The sequence below is a fragment of the Etheostoma cragini genome, chromosome 6 (assembly GCF_013103735.1).
Source record: "Etheostoma cragini isolate CJK2018 chromosome 6, CSU_Ecrag_1.0, whole genome shotgun sequence".
Lineage (NCBI taxonomy): Eukaryota > Metazoa > Chordata > Actinopteri > Perciformes > Percidae > Etheostoma > Etheostoma cragini.
In genome coordinates, this window is record NC_048412.1 from 16,600,146 (window position 1) to 16,615,824 (window position 15,679).

Genomic DNA, 15,679 nt, shown 5'->3' on the forward strand with positions numbered 1-15,679 from the left:
TTCCCTGTAAAACTTTTGACCGGTAGTGTATATTTAGCCCATAGTGTGTTTTTAATATATATATATATATATATATATATATACATATATATATAAATATATATACATATATATATACATATATATATATATATACATATATATATATATATATATATATATATATATATATATATATATATACATACATATACATACACATATATATATATATATATTTACAATTGCCTGCTCTGTTACCAGCAAATTAATTATCTATTAATCTATCTATTATCATTTTGAAAAAAATAACTTTAAAATGAATTGACATGGACGTATCAAAGCTTCAACAGTCGCTGTCTGAAATTCAGTTTAGGCATCAACATGGAGGGACACAGTGTATATGTGTTGGACATGAAAGGTAAACATAACCCCAAAGCAAATTAGATAAATATTTCCTTATGTAACATATTTATCATGCAGGCAGCACCAGTCACATCAGTAGCTTGTCTGTAGTGTGTGTGTGTGTTTTACAGATTCAGTTTGAATATAATGTCCCCCTAAAATTACAATTAAGCAAATATAACAATTTTCTTTATGCAAATATATATTAATAACTGCTGAATGTATGAATGCAAATATATAAATGTTGATTGCAGCCAAAAACTTTGGGTACTCTGTTCCCACTTTGTCACATGGGTCAAGGGTCAAGGTCTCAGAGCTCCGTCATCAGGAGGGCTCTTAGTATCTTCTCTCTGTCCAACCTCATTTCCTCTCCACTACAAACACAGAAAGATTGAAAGTTAATTTAATTTTCCTTTATGTAACCAGATAAAAATCTCGTTGAGATAAAAATCCCCTTTTCACAAAACATGTGGCCAAAAGGAAAGCATACAAATATTTTTTTGACAATAAGACAATACAAACAACATTAACAAGGTTAGACCACTCTGCATTAGAAAGGCTCTCCCTTTAACTACAGACATGGTGATGAAAAAGTTGTTAAACCTTACTTGGCTTGCCTTTATAGGCTTGTTTTTAATCATTGTCACAGACCTTGAATAAAACCTTCAATAAACAGTTATTTAGGAATACTGCACTTTATGTTAAGGCAATTTTAGTATAGGGAATACAATCAAAATGTGCTTCTTCTTACCTTTGTTGTCCATTTGAATTAATGAGCTGGTTAAAACTTTTTTTTAAAGTGAACACATTTACATATGTCATTTAAAGCTACTTTAGCCACATCTAATCACATGAATCCAACTAGAGGCTAGTTGGCTTTTAGCAGGACTTGTCTATCTGCTCTTACATCACAAATTCATATATTATTATTATCAATTGTATAGTTATTATATATATATTCTGGCATTTTTCCTTTATTGAACAGTGACAGAGTAGATACAAACATAACCAATGGGAGAGAAAATGTAATGGCAAATATTTTGATAATTTGATATTTTGATTTGATTGATTCATTGTTTTAGTCATTTTTTTAAAAACAGAAATGTCAAATATTTCTGTGTTCTAGCTTCTAAAATGTAAAGATTTAATGATTTGTTAACTGAATATTTTTAGGTTTTGGACTCTTGGTCAGACATAACATAAGACCCTAATAGGTAAGTCCTCTGGGGCTGCGAGCATGTTTGTAACGTAAAGGAGGAAGGTTTTAGCAAACACAAATGTGTCCCAGAAAACATGGAGACTCGAGGTGTGTTACCTGTTGTTATGGGCAGCAAGGTAAGGGGCCAGGCGAGGAATGGAGCTATGGTAGTAAGAAGGGGAGAGATTGGGAGAAGGCGAAGGAGAGGGAAAGTACGGACTACCCAGCTCCAGTGCTGGCATATTATCCACCTGGAATACACATCAATGTTCACACACTTTGAATGATTCTCTTACTATTGTCAGAATACAGAGCATTGCAAAAGTCAAGTCTGGAGAAGATAAAAGCATAGATGACCTTCTCTTAATTAGCAGTGTAAATGTGTGTGTGTGTGTGTGTGTGTGTGTTTGTGTCACCTGTGGGTATATGGACGGCTGTATCTGTTTGTCCAATGAGCTAGTAGATCCTGACTTTGCTATACTCTGGGACGAGATGGCTGCAAGTGCTTCTGGGAGATTATCTTCATCTTCATGGTTACTGTATGAGCGATAAATAAAGGTTGATCTGAATACATATACTTTGTGAAAGCTCAAGTGCTGACTGGGAAAAGATGTGTACTCACAAGCTGTACTGTCTGACCAGTCGTTTTCTGCGGTTGGTGCTCGTGTCGGCTTTGGGCTGCAGTCTCTCCGGCGTTGGGTTGCGGTCTTGTCGATGTGGTGTCTTGTCTGCAGTTAGACTGGATGCAGCAGAGTCTTGAGACGAGCTCTGATACCTGAGGAACAGATTCATCATCATATGGAGTTAGTCTCAAAGCCATACATGCAGAAACACATGTGAGCATGTAAAGATAGGATCAAGGCACCGACCTATCATTGAGGGCTTCAGTTGAGTTCTTCCCTCTGGGCGTTGTCGGAGCTTCCTTCTTTATTGTGGAAGAGAAGAGGACACTACTGTTAGTCACACTGCACAGTACACAAGACTTAGATTGTTAGGTGGACTCTGCTTTGATGCTCACCCTGAAGGCCGCTTCCATCTGGGCCTTGAGGATGTTACACTTCAGATGATCCGGGAGCATCGCTGGGGAGGCAGGAGGGTGCAGAGACTTTTCACTCAGCTGCTTCTCCTCTCCCTGGCAGAGGAACAATGAAAGATGTGAACAAACGTTAGTTCCAATTGTAAGCAGAATGGGACAACAGTGTGTGGGAAATGTGTCTGACCTTGTTGTCCATGTTGACATGCAGTGAGGGCCAGGGGGGGGAATCACTGTCTGATACCAGAGCTTTGAGCAGAGACTGAGAGAGGTCCAACTCATCTGCAGGGCTGTGAGGTGCTTGGCGCTCTAATGCACACAACGTTTAATTAAAAACACACTATGGGCTACACGTGTTATATATAACACAAGAAATTGTAAAAAAAGAAAGAAAGAAAAACACAAACACAAGATAACGCATTTAAAAAGGAGCAGTTCACCCAAATCACAAAAACCTATTTTCCAGCTGGTTTAAGTCCCCGTACGGACCAAAGTACAGAGTGTGGATTGGTAGCTGAAGAGTTGCCTCCTGCCAGGGTGCTCTTGAGCAGCCCACTCACTCTGACATCTCTCTCATTTGAGCATGAATGCGTATTTCAGGCCCGTGTTTAGTAATTTCTGACAGTAAGTAAATTACAATTAGAATTTATGCTCTGAGGATAAATTAAAAGTATAAATTAAAATTATATAAATACCTCTGTGCAAAAAATTATTCCAATGTTTATCTGAAGCCAATTAGAGGCTTTAGCAGTATGATTTATACAAAGTTTGTGGGTAACTTCCAAAGTTGAAGCCTTTTGAAGTACAAAATCTATCCTCAAGGGGAAAAGTATTAGTGTGATCCGGATGAGCAGACTGTAAACAAAAAACACATGATGCAGCCCAACATACATGAAAAGCATTAAAAGAGCATCAGTGTACAGTCTAGACATGTTACAGATTGGACAGCTCTCCCTTAGGCTGAGAGTACTCACTGTTCTTGTTGTGTGTGTGGCAGAGCGTGTCCTGGCTGTGTGTGTGGCGACGGTGATGGTGGTGGATCTTGCCAGAATACGAAGTCTCATTCTCTTCGACACTGAACTGATGGTCTGAAGCAGGACCACTTAGAGGGAAACTAAAGATGACACATGCAATCAAAACACTTTATTTTTCACATCTTTAAACTGTAATATTTCAAATAAATCACGATTCTCTTTTTTAACCTATTATCATTCCATGACTTAATTTATTAAGTAATATTCATCAACAAATACCACTATGGATATGGACAGATAATGCATATGACTGGTACAATGGGCCTTTTTAAGTTCTAAAACAATGAAGGACAGACATTTTGACATTTTTGCAATTACAAACATTTGTTTATTTGAAAAGCAATATGGGAACATAAAGGCATCATGTGATTTGGGTAAACATTACAGAAAAAAAGTCAACACACTATAACAGCAAAACATTGGCCATACTTTAAACGGTTGATTCAGCAAATCCATAACCTGCTGGAACAATGTAAAGTTCATTCAAAAAAGTCTCTTTGAAAGCACAACACCACATGCAGGCTCCTAGTCAATGTTTCTGTTTCACAGCGACCTATAACTATACATTCAAGCAGCTTAATCCCTAAACCAGCATACAGTATGTGCTTAACTCGACCCTTTCACCTGTTGAAAATGACGTCATTCACTTTATCTCACTCAAATCAAAGTGATTTGGATAAATTAGCGGTCATAAGATTGCTAAGGCGTAAGGATAAATTCAATCTTCAAGGCAGTTATGATCTTGCTGTTCACATATTGACGGATTTAAACACCAACCATGACTACACGAAAATTTCCAAAAACAAAGCAAGGCACAAAGCTATTGAATCTAGTCCTATCTTTATTTTATTTGTGTTCTCGTGATGTATATTAGTCTGTTTATGAATAGGTAGAGGAAAGTGTTGTGCTTGAGGAATAAAAGAACAATGTTGATGAGACATTAGGAGACATTCTGTATCAATGGCTTTTGTCACTTTCATTGTTAGTATTACTCTGACTCTGGAAGGATAATCATGCTCTCATTCTGAAATCAGGAAGTTATCTACAATTTGTTAACATTTTGGCAAACTGGCACCATTAAACGTATACTGAATTAACTGTCAGCAGTTCCTGTTTAAAATGTACCCATGGTTATACAGACATCACTGTATTACTTTGACACTAAAGAAAACTTAAAAACATGATAATTCCCGGGCAATTTCTTAAGTTATGAGGTGCATCTTTTTCTATGAGCTTAAGGTGGATATATGGACAATTTTCTGACATATTGATATCATTGAAAAGTGTACGCCATACTGAATCTAAGATATCATATCTCATATATCATATCATTTCTGTTTGTTAAGATTTGACAGAGTTATATATTTTTTACCCATATTGCAGCAATCCTTTACAGAGGGTGATCAGTTTTTAAAGTGTCTTTAATTGCCTTCACCAGCTGTGTGTCACAGCCACTGCTGTTGATCTAACTATTAACTGTACGGAAACTAAAATAACTAAATTTCTGTTGTTTCTGAACGCCTGTCCTTAAGTCTCTCCTTCTGAACATTTTGGGGATTTTTAATGAAGGTGTACACTGAAACACATGAGGGGATGTGATTAATGGATGATGACCAAGGTGATGAGAAGAATGGAAACAACTTTTTTTCCATTGAGTCTATTAACCAAGCTTCTTTTCGGGACACCAGTCTGTGTAATTCTCAGTGTTAAGAGTCTGTGTTGGAAACAGATTCCCAGTTCAAACCAAGGTCAAAGTGCGGTCATGACCTTATCCCTGTAAACCACACTGATGGATCCTGGGAAGGTGCCGCTGGTTCGCTCAGGGATGGCAGGAGGACTGAAAACGGGACTCTCAGATTCGACAGAAGGCCTGAACGTGACAGGGGGATGGAGGATCACACACACACACACACACACACACACATGCGCACGCACACACACACACATACACATGAGGTTTATGAGTGATATGAAGTGTGATGATAAACAAATAATGTGGAACGTGAGATGGGTGACTTTGTCTAAAATTAGAACCTTGCCCTCCTTTTAATTTCAGATTAAGGGCCGCTCAGACTGATTTGCATCATCGACAACAACATCCCGAAGTATCTCTAAAGCCAGCTGCTCTCTGTGTCCTCTGCGGTTGGTTGTCTTACCTGTGTGATGGTGTGTGTCCGGAGGGCTGCAGGTAAACTGGAGGCGTGAGAGCCGGGTGGGGCTGGTGCCAGGGCTCGTGGCCAATAGGAATGTTGTGCTGGTACTGGAGAGATGAAGGATTGAAGATACTCACATTATAATTAAATGTTGTCACTAGAGCAAAGCCAGATCAGTGGCTGCTGCCTTTGTGTGTGTGTGTGTGTGTGTGTGTGTGTGTGTGTGTGTGTGTGTGTGTGTGTATATACTGTAGCAGTAGGTTATCTGAAGTCACTTACTGGATGTAGGCTAGGATCAGGGCTGGTGTGAGAGCTGGAAAATAAAGACAGTTATTACTGATAGAACATTAATAGACCAACTGAATACTTTATTTATTAATTAAATTAATTTCCTTGTGTGTTTGTTTTAGTGTTTTGAACAAGCATAGTATCCTCAAAAGATGTGGAAAAACCTACAGAGTGACCATTTTACTTCTTTTTTTCTTTTTTTACAAAAGGGCCATTTATAGTGTTAGATTTAAGATTATCCAGACTGTTATGTTGATTAAGGTTAAGGTTAGAGAATAAGAATTGAATGTATTAAATGTTTTGCCCTTAAGTACAATAATATGATTGTGCATGTGTGTATCATGTAGATTTGCGGGTGTTTATTTTACCTGATATGTAATGGCTTGGCTGGAGAAATGGCAGCTGACAGAGAGAGAGACATGATGTAAGTTAGTGAAGAAAAGTATAGAGCAGCAGGAAAAATGACTGCTTGTCACTTTATCTTTATTTATCTGAACTTTTATTCAACGTGTATGTTTTTCTTTTTTTTTTCTTTGCATACATGTTGTTACTTGATGCTAAGCTGTTACCAACACTTGTTTTGGTATTGCAAGGCTGAATGACTATTCCAAATCTAATTTGCACTCTGCCGCTGATCATGTGTATGATAGATAAGAGGCTTGTGAAGCTACTGTCGCTCACAAAAGATTGGAAGTATGGAGGAGTACTAAAGGTGTTTTTGACAAAGAAGAAAGGAGACACTTAATTGTAACAACCTGGCTTAAGAATAAGGAGCGTATAGCTGTTTAAAGTTTACTTGTTGAATTGGTATTTCATTTTAGACATTTTTAGAGAAAGGCCTTTGGAAGGGCTGACAATGTTACAGGCGCTTCTATGAAATACAATGGACTAAAACAGTATGTAACCTTTATGATAACATGTGCAGGCATGTACAAGACTAAACAGGTCCTGTTAGTCTTCAACGTTTGCATGCGCTGATAAGACTCACCTTTGCCCAGTGACTGTGTGCGGGAGGGGTATCTTTTGCTCGGCCTTCTCTCAAATGTGCTAGCTCGCCTCAGTCTGCCTCCATGAGTGGCCTGATACTCTGTCTTACCACTGGGACAAACACATAATAGAAAAGTTGTTACTATACAGCGACCACACTGCAGCCCAACTTCAGTTTATTTGTTTAGATTCATTCATTCTTACTTTAAGGATAAAAAAACAATTGTTATTGTACCACTATCAGGAAATTTGCTCCTAATTTTTTTTAAAGGGCATCGTATTTAAGCCATTCCTCTAAGATTGAAAGGTTTAATAAGAAAGCACAGGTGAAGTAAAAATATATAAAATGTATCAAAAGAAAAACTAAAGTAGGATATTAACACAAAACCAGCATTGGAGTTATTTATTGAAGGAATTCACATGAATTTGCATAATATTTCTGTTATTCTGTGACATTTCTTACTTCTTTGCCCTCAAAATATTTTCCTTATTTCACTAATTGGCTCCCTAAATAACAAAAAGCTCCAAATAAATTATTATCAGGATTATACAACACTGTACAGGTGTTCCTGTCTTATTTACACCACCTGTAACTTGAGTTTTTATTCACTGACTCCAATATAAATCAGACTTCACAATGTTTTGATCAGTTGCTCCAACAAATGACAGGAAGTCTTCAAGTGTAAGATTAGCTCTGACCATCTCTGATAATTGTCAGAAGAAAACAAACAATATGAAGGGAATATCTCAGTTGCCATAGGAACAGGACCATGTAACCATAGATACACTGTAACCATAAATACAAAGGCTCTGTTTTATGTGACACACTATTCCCTTATTTGCTGCCACAGGTGCTAGCCCCAACTACCTGAGTGTACTTGTATTATCCTTCTTTGGTGCATTTTTAGCAGTCAATAATACACTTTATGAAAATAAAGAGCCCGTGTGTCTACCTGAATCTGAAGCGCGACCCGAGTCGCGTGAAGTCGCTGCGGCTGGCCTTGGCCGTGGTTGGTTGGCGTAGCCGGAAGAAGGCGTGGTTCTCCACGGCGCACTTCCACAGGTGTTTACAGGTCTTAGAGCAGGCCAGCTGGAACATAAATGTGTGCTCCTGCTCCCGACCCTGCACAATCAGAAAACAAACAAATACTGTTAGCCGCCGTGTGTGTGGCTATGCTTGTTTGCATGCAGGGTATGTGTTTGTGACCAAGATACAAACCTGATCGTCGTCCTCCACCACGACCAACGTGAGTCTACTCTTTTTAAAGTCAAGCCGAGTGATTTTGGGCCTGGATAACGCACCAAGACACACACGTCAACAACAAAACCAAAGACTCTAAATTAGTAGCTCGGGTCTGAGTGTTATTTAAGCAGGTTAAGATGATTAAAGCAGTGGTTGCCAAACATTTTAAAAAACCCCCACCATGTCCACCTTCAACAGGTCTTCAAATACAACACCCATATTAAGTAAATGTATATACAGTAGGCATTTTCTCAATCACACGAGAAGAAAATATATAGCTATGTTGATGTGCCGACTTGATTTAAATAAATACTACTGCATTGAACCTGGAAGTCACGAGCCAGAAATAATTGAGCATTACTGTGACAGTATTTTCAAAGCTTTAATAAAAAGATTCTGATGTTGACTGCTCATCAAAATTATAAAAGATAAACATAAATACATCTTTTTGATAGAGGAAAAAGTATAAGCCCCACCTTTGGAGATGTTTACTTACCAAAAGAAGAGGCCAATTTTGTTGGGGCCTTCAAATACTAAAATGCCAGTCGGAGTGAGACCTAGTGCATATTCTCCTCCATCTCTGCCCTGAAGACACAACACACACACCTTTAGTTGTCAAAAACACCTGTAATGTAGTGACACTTGTAATAGTAAAATACAGTCACATACCTTGACAAAGTGCATATCTACTCCATAAAGTTCCAGCCACTTGCATTTGTTGAGAAAAGAAATTTCTGCTTGAGAAGGACTCTTTCCCCTGCGGATTTAAAACAAGACACCATGTTGAGTTTTCACAGTAAAAATATCACTTTGTCCGTCACCTCACACCTGATACTGAAAAAGACATCTATCAATAACACCACTTGCTGCATGAGCTCTACTGGTAATTGGTGTTAGGTCTGAGAGAAAGACTCTGTGAGTAACCCTCCGTCTGCCTCCCAGACTCAGTCTTGGTGTTGTGTGGAAGAATGACTGTGAACTCAGTGTGGGTTCACTTTTGTGTGGCTCAGTCGGCTCGGTAAAGCACAACATAATGTGTATGTAATCTAATCCGAGATGGGAGCAATCAGACCGTGGTCTGGGTTAAATACTGCCCAGAATCAATCAGGACCCTCCAGGGATTAATCCCTTAATCCCTCATACAAACCAGTTAGAACGAGGCTGAGGCGCAGGAGGGGAGGACGGAGGGAGAGTGAAATTCAGAAGCGCTGGCGCTGAAAGGCAGCAGCAATAGGACTTTCTTTCTTGCTCAGTGCTCAGCTTTTTTGCCCCAGTTGTTTCATCCAATGAGAAGATAAACTTGCTCAGTTCACTGGATGCCCTCCAATAAGTTGCTTTGACACAGCAAATGTTTTGTGGCAACTAGTGCAGATGCATGTGTGAAAATGTTTGCATGTCCTGGATTTTTTCAACAAGTCTGACAGTGAAATCAACCTTTAAACTCACCTGAGGTCCAACCACCTGCTGAAGATGTCCGCCTCCATGGCCTCGCTCTGTTTGGGAGTGAAACGAAACTCAGACACCAGCACAGGAGAGTGCTCCAATGGATCACAGTCCCCCATCTCACCTGGATACAGATGTACACAAACACATTCCATGTAAAGACACATAAACCAAAACAACAAGAAATACAGATGTAGGAGAGGAGCGGTACTTGTTACACTATGCAATTGCCACCTGTAACCAATCCCTGCCTGTTCACATAGCTCCACAGTATATGACCGAAAACTTTGACTGTGCATTCATTTTACTTAAAAACACTTAAAGCCCTTAAACTTTTTTCCTTGAATTAAAGGAAGCTTTGACATTTGAGATCTGAGGTCAGGCTGTAAAAGGGAAACCTTTTTATTGCAAGGAACACCCAAATTCATATTTTACTTTTAGCAAAGTACTTTTACATCTTATCTTATTGGTTGTCCTCTTGGTTTGGTATTCAGATGACAAGGATCATAAACGCATCACTGAGAATGAAACCAGTCCCTGCTCATATAACTGCTGTTATATTAGACAAATAAATAATCACATACAGTATGTGAGTGGAATAAATATTGAAAGTGTTTTTTTCCTATCACAATGAAATGCTTCCCGGTAGGTCAAAACTCAATGTAAAATGCTACTTACTTTGTAAACAATATGCCGCCAGCTCTACTGAGACATCATACGGACATTTCAATCTGACCAGAGAAAAGAGACACTGGTGATGAGCTGTTTTATTGTGAGAGTTCAGGTTATCATGTCTTGGAAAGACATAAAAGCCTCTGAATGTCCTACCCTGTATGTGTGTGTGTGTGTGTGTGTGTGTGTGTGTGTGCATGTGTGTGTGTGTGTGTGTCTCAAGGAGAGGAGGAGCAACAACCCTTTTCCTAAAATAAGCAGCCCTCTGCTGTTCCTGATCTTGAGCTTTATAATAGAGCTCTGGGACTCTGGGGATCTGTGGCCCAGATAGAGTCAGGAGGAGGGAGAGGGGTAACACACAGTCTGAGTGTGTGTTTGTGCATGCGGGTTTGTGCTTGTTTGTAAGAAAGCAGGCTCCACTGTACAGAAGTCCCCCAAAATCTAATGTAGGTGACCTCTGTGTACTCTTCCACATGTGAATGTGTTTATACACAGGGAAATTGGTTCCTTTTGTTCACAAGACTTTTCAGAAATTGTGTTACACTAATTTGGTTACTTCCTTTTACTCTACTCAGCAGTTCAAGCATATATACCTTCCATTAATACTCCAATACACTACAATTATGAGGTCAACATTTCAGAGGGCCTTATTTGAGGCATTTAAAGTTGCAAATTTTTCATTGTTAACCCCTTAACATTACATTTTTCTTCTTCTGTTTACCCTTACATGATGTCAAACTATTCCTATAAATGTGAAAAAAGTATTTCATTAAACATATAATTGGAATATATAAAATGTTGGTACCTGTATATGTCTCTATGAGTGTTTTACGTCATTTTTACATTTGGGTGCATTAACAGCGACAAAGAAACTTACTTGCCAGACAGAATATCTTGTCGAAGCTGCAACACGAACAGATACCTGGTTTTTAAAAAAACAACATAAATCAATTGATGTATCACAGGTTTCTCCTCATGTCTAACACATACTGTGTTTTAACAAGTCTCTGTCTGTTTGGCCTTGATTTAAAACTGGCCACAGCAGCAAGGTAATTAGCCACAAGTCCCCTTTGGACCTCTGCACTGGGCTCTTGAGAAAACCCCTTTGTGTGTGTATATGTGTGTGTGTGTGTGTGTGTGTGTGTATGAGTGAGTGAGTGAGTGAGTGAGAGAAAGAGAGAGAGACAGAACGTTTTACCTTGTAAATTCCTCATGCAGGTTATTTGGCTCTGAAGAGTAAAATTTCACTCTGAAGAACAGTCTGTATGGAGGCCCGTCTAAAAGACATAAAAAGTGTGTGTATGTGTTTGAAGTAGTAATCAATCTAAAGATTCTATCAAATCAAGTCTTCTTATGATTTATTTTACCCATGTTTTGAAAGCTACTGTATTGTGTCTTTCCCGTTTCCCTTCAGCATCAATCAGACTCTTTTTTTGGCTCTTGGACTACAAAAGGGCCGGCGATCAAGTAGGACAACATCTGTCTCTGTATCTGTACCATTCATCCCTCTTATACAAGCTGGAAAGCAAACAAGGGTATGGCTCCTAATGCACATGCTAATAATCACCATGTCAACGTTGGATAATGTGCCACCTGCTCCCCATTTACTTGCTTTCACAATGCACTTACAGCTCACTGCACATTTTCCTGAAGTAACAGAAGTAGTTCAACAGAAGTAGGCCTAATTAGAAAAACAGTCTGAGTTGAACTTACCTCGAATCTGTTTCTTTATAAGCTTGGTCATATCCAGCCAGTGCTAGAAGATAGAAAATAATAAGAATGTGAAAAAGGGGTTCTATCAGCTTGTGGTCTACTGTGAGAAAAGTAAGAGCTTGTTACTCACTGAGACTTGTTCTGTGTCCATGTACTGCAATCCAAAGTAGTCTGTCTCGACCAGATCTATGTGATACATGATCTGGTCAAAAAGGTCCTGGCCTTTGGACTTACTCTACAAAAAAATAACAAAGAGTAAATATTTTCTGCTGAGCTTCATGTGTATTTATTCTTATCGTTTTTTTTTTTGCTGTAGTAACCGGATTTTCTTGTCTTACAACTTGAGATCAACTATTAACGTGGCCGCAGGATTTCCCAGTAATTTAAGCATTAAAGGCCGGGGCTGTCCATAACAGGAGCAAAATGACTAAAAGTGGATGTAAAAGTGTCTGTTTGTGTGTATGGGTCAGAGAGAGAAGGACAAGCCCCTGAGGTAAGTCCTTATTCAGGTCTTTGTCAATAGCACACACAAACAACAACACAAGTCATTGTACTTAAGCATAACTGGCAATTTTTTGACCCAAACTTCATCTGAACAATTCAAGAGCAGATTGCCTCACCCTAACCATAGTCTGACCCATATAATACACAGTGGGTGTGTAGAAAGATGACAGCTATGTACTTTGGATCCTGATAACCAATCTAAACTTCCTGGTGGGTGTATGAATGTGTGTGGAAATCAGTGGTATTATTAAGGGATTGGGGACAGAAAAAATAAATCACACTCTTGCTCATTCTGCAGCATGTAGTTTTAGAGAGGCTGATTGAAATCATAGCCCCTATCACATGGGTGCACATGCAGTGAAAACAATGTTAGACACACACACACATGCACGCACTCACACACACACACACTGGAGTGAACATTTTACAGTTCCACCTTGTGTTTTGTCTGCATTTAGCCTCAAGGGACTAACTAATAAGCTTCAATGGGCGAGTTTCAGCTCCGTTCAGCTGACATGAATAAACTTGTTCCAACACACCTGTGACTAAGCAGCCAGTTTGACAAGCCCTGTGTCATTTTGTTGATAGAGCTGTAACACCTCGGCAGAAGCTGTGGCTTTGTGTCATTGCTGTAGTCTCCTTGTTAGACTGTCAGATAATTACTCGCTACCCTGATAACCCACCGTCCGAGCATTTCAGAGGTGACGCATGCATGCAGCAGCCTCTGTGACACATGCAACCTTCAAAATGAAAACATCTTATGCGAAACCACTTACGCACGAATGCCCACACACTCATACATCATCCCACCTACCCTCATACACACACTTGTAACTGTGTGTGTAAAAGTGGTAAATCAGATCAGGGAGTCGGGGAATAGAGGGAGATGGATGAAGAACAGGCAGAAAAAGAGGATGAGGAAGCAATGTGAAAGAGTAAGATGATGAGCAAGGGAACAGGCCACAGTGGGAGTGAAAAAGAAGATTAAGGGGGAGGTGGCACAAGGAGGGGAGTCAGGGGGCGAGCGGAGATTGCTTGAGGAAGATCAGATACAGACACAGACTGAGAGAAAGAGAGAAGAAGAAGAAAGTGAGAGGAAGATGCTGTAGAAAAGCAAACAGTAGGGGGCAGCTTCAGTTCTATCTTAGTTTTAGATTTCCCAGCAGTCAGAAATGGGGAAGTAATGTGATGAATTGGCTGATCATAACACCATCTGTTACTGCACCTCTCATACAGTACAGGAAGAGACACACACATATAGGCCACTATGATAGGCCTACTACAGTACAGGCAGTAAAACTTTGGCAACTTTTCTGTGCCAAACTTTGAATAGACACATATCTGGGGATTTTAACTTAGAATGCAACTGATTACAGTAATTCACTTTATTGATTACTCTGTAATTGTTAAGCCCAATAAATGTTCAAAACAGGGTAAACAAAATTGTCACAGATTCAGAGATGGTCTTCTGAACTTTCAAGTTTTTGACATTTGTGTTTGAAAAGCAGTAAGGCGTAATAAATAATCAGAATTGCTGTTGATTAATTTTTCAGTCAATCCGCTAATCATCTAATTGACTAGGCTAATGTGTGAGCCTTAGTTTGATATAATAGAAGGAAGTTGTAATTATTCAGCTCAACCTATAAGTTTCCATTTACCTTATATTTTGAACACACACACACACACAAACACACACACACGCACAAAATGACCTAGGCTACACCCATAGGCTACACCTCCTGCGCCACATAGGCTGCTCTGTTTACACACTCCGCCGGCCAGTGTAAACACACGGAGCCGCTGACAGCACACGGGACAGCCTTGAGCGCACTTACAGGCAAATCCACGTTGACATCCGAGCCGTCCAGCAGCAGGACGCGGCAGGTGATGGTGGTCCTCTCATTCCCGGCCGCCGGGATGTGAACCGACGCTCCCCCGCTAACGACGGCGGGCACGTGTACGACCTGCTGCTGATGGGCCAGGAGCAGGGGGTTCCCGGTCACCCCTCCTGCTCCTCCTCCCCCTTTACCGTCCCGCTCGTCCCTCTCTCTCGTCTGGAAGCGGCTGCGAGAGCGGCGGCTAAACGTCCGGCGCAGAAAGCCCATCATCTTCTTGATCCACAATGTGAGGAGGTCCGTGTTGTGTCTGTGGAAACTGTTCCACACAACAGTCGATAAAACCGGGATCCTGCTTCTGCCGTCGTTGCCTCCTCCTCGTCCTCCCTGGGGCGAGGAGTCACTTAACAGGCGCGGAGGAGACTTTAGGGCTGCCGATCAATCCTCAGGCTGGATGTCGGCAGCAGCGGGGGGACTTCAGCCGCATACTAATGAAACTAACACAGATTGACCACCGAGGCGCCAACCAGTTGATTTTCAGTCATTCGGCCCGGTGTAAACGACAGGACACTCTCACGGAAATACAACACGCCCTCCTCCTTCTCCTTCTCCTGTCCTGTCCTCTCCCGTGCACCTGCCTCCTGCTTTTCTCGCTGTTGCGCACCGACTCTAAAATCCCGCAGAAATCCGTCCGACGCTCCGCAGTGGGAGTCACACGGGGCCGGGGAGGGGGGAGGAAAGTCTTCTCACCTCTAAACCGGACCCGGTGATTGCTGTTGCTTATTCCCACCGGCGAACCGAAACTAGTCTACCTCCCAGGTAAAAGTCAACCAACGAAACTGGACAAACAGTGTTATCTGCGCCTGCGTAAAAACACAGCGCAGAACAAACTTCTGTTCCTCCCTAGTGAAGGCTAGGTTGAACCAGCGCCACCTGTCTGTCAAGGGTCCGTCTGGCGAGGGAATAGCAGGTCATTTATTGGTCCCCAAGGTGAGGTCCAAGGTGCCTCAAGGGTCGTTAAATGAGTTGCAGGAGGTCCCCAACAAAATCAGCATGATTTACTTCACTCTATTTATCAGGACCATACCCAGGACTGTAGAATTACTGAGATCATGAGTCCAAGTCAAAACAAATTTTTTTTTTTTGGAATGTTTTTATAGATATTTTTTAAGTTATCTATTCACATACATTT

At 40.4% G+C, this 15,679-nt stretch overlaps 1 protein-coding gene across 3 annotated transcripts; it reads right to left on the reverse strand.

Moving 5' to 3' along the window:
* Nucleotides 1–200: 200 nt before the first annotated feature.
* On the reverse strand, nt 201–15,390 carry epb41l4b (erythrocyte membrane protein band 4.1 like 4B). Of its 3 annotated transcripts, none has more exons than XM_034873803.1 (23): nt 14,488–15,390; nt 12,279–12,383; nt 12,149–12,191; nt 11,634–11,712; nt 11,313–11,357; nt 10,442–10,494; nt 9,767–9,887; nt 8,990–9,077; nt 8,817–8,905; nt 8,297–8,366; nt 8,031–8,200; nt 7,079–7,188; nt 6,459–6,492; nt 6,082–6,115; nt 5,806–5,909; nt 3,590–3,729; nt 2,803–2,924; nt 2,601–2,714; nt 2,452–2,504; nt 2,205–2,357; nt 1,999–2,119; nt 1,700–1,833; nt 201–758 (listed from the first exon to the last, which is right to left on the reverse strand). In XM_034873803.1, the coding sequence occupies exons 1-23, from the start codon at nt 14,758–14,760 to the stop codon at nt 695–697; spliced, it is 2,319 nt and encodes a 772-aa protein (XP_034729694.1). In that variant the 5' UTR covers nt 14,761–15,390; the 3' UTR covers nt 201–694. The 3 variants fall into 3 exon arrangements, with proteins under 3 accessions (XP_034729694.1, XP_034729693.1, XP_034729695.1); XM_034873802.1 differs by having other exon boundaries at nt 2,452–2,507; XM_034873804.1 differs by lacking the exon at nt 1,700–1,833 and having other exon boundaries at nt 2,452–2,507.
* Nucleotides 15,391–15,679: the final 289 nt, after the last annotated feature.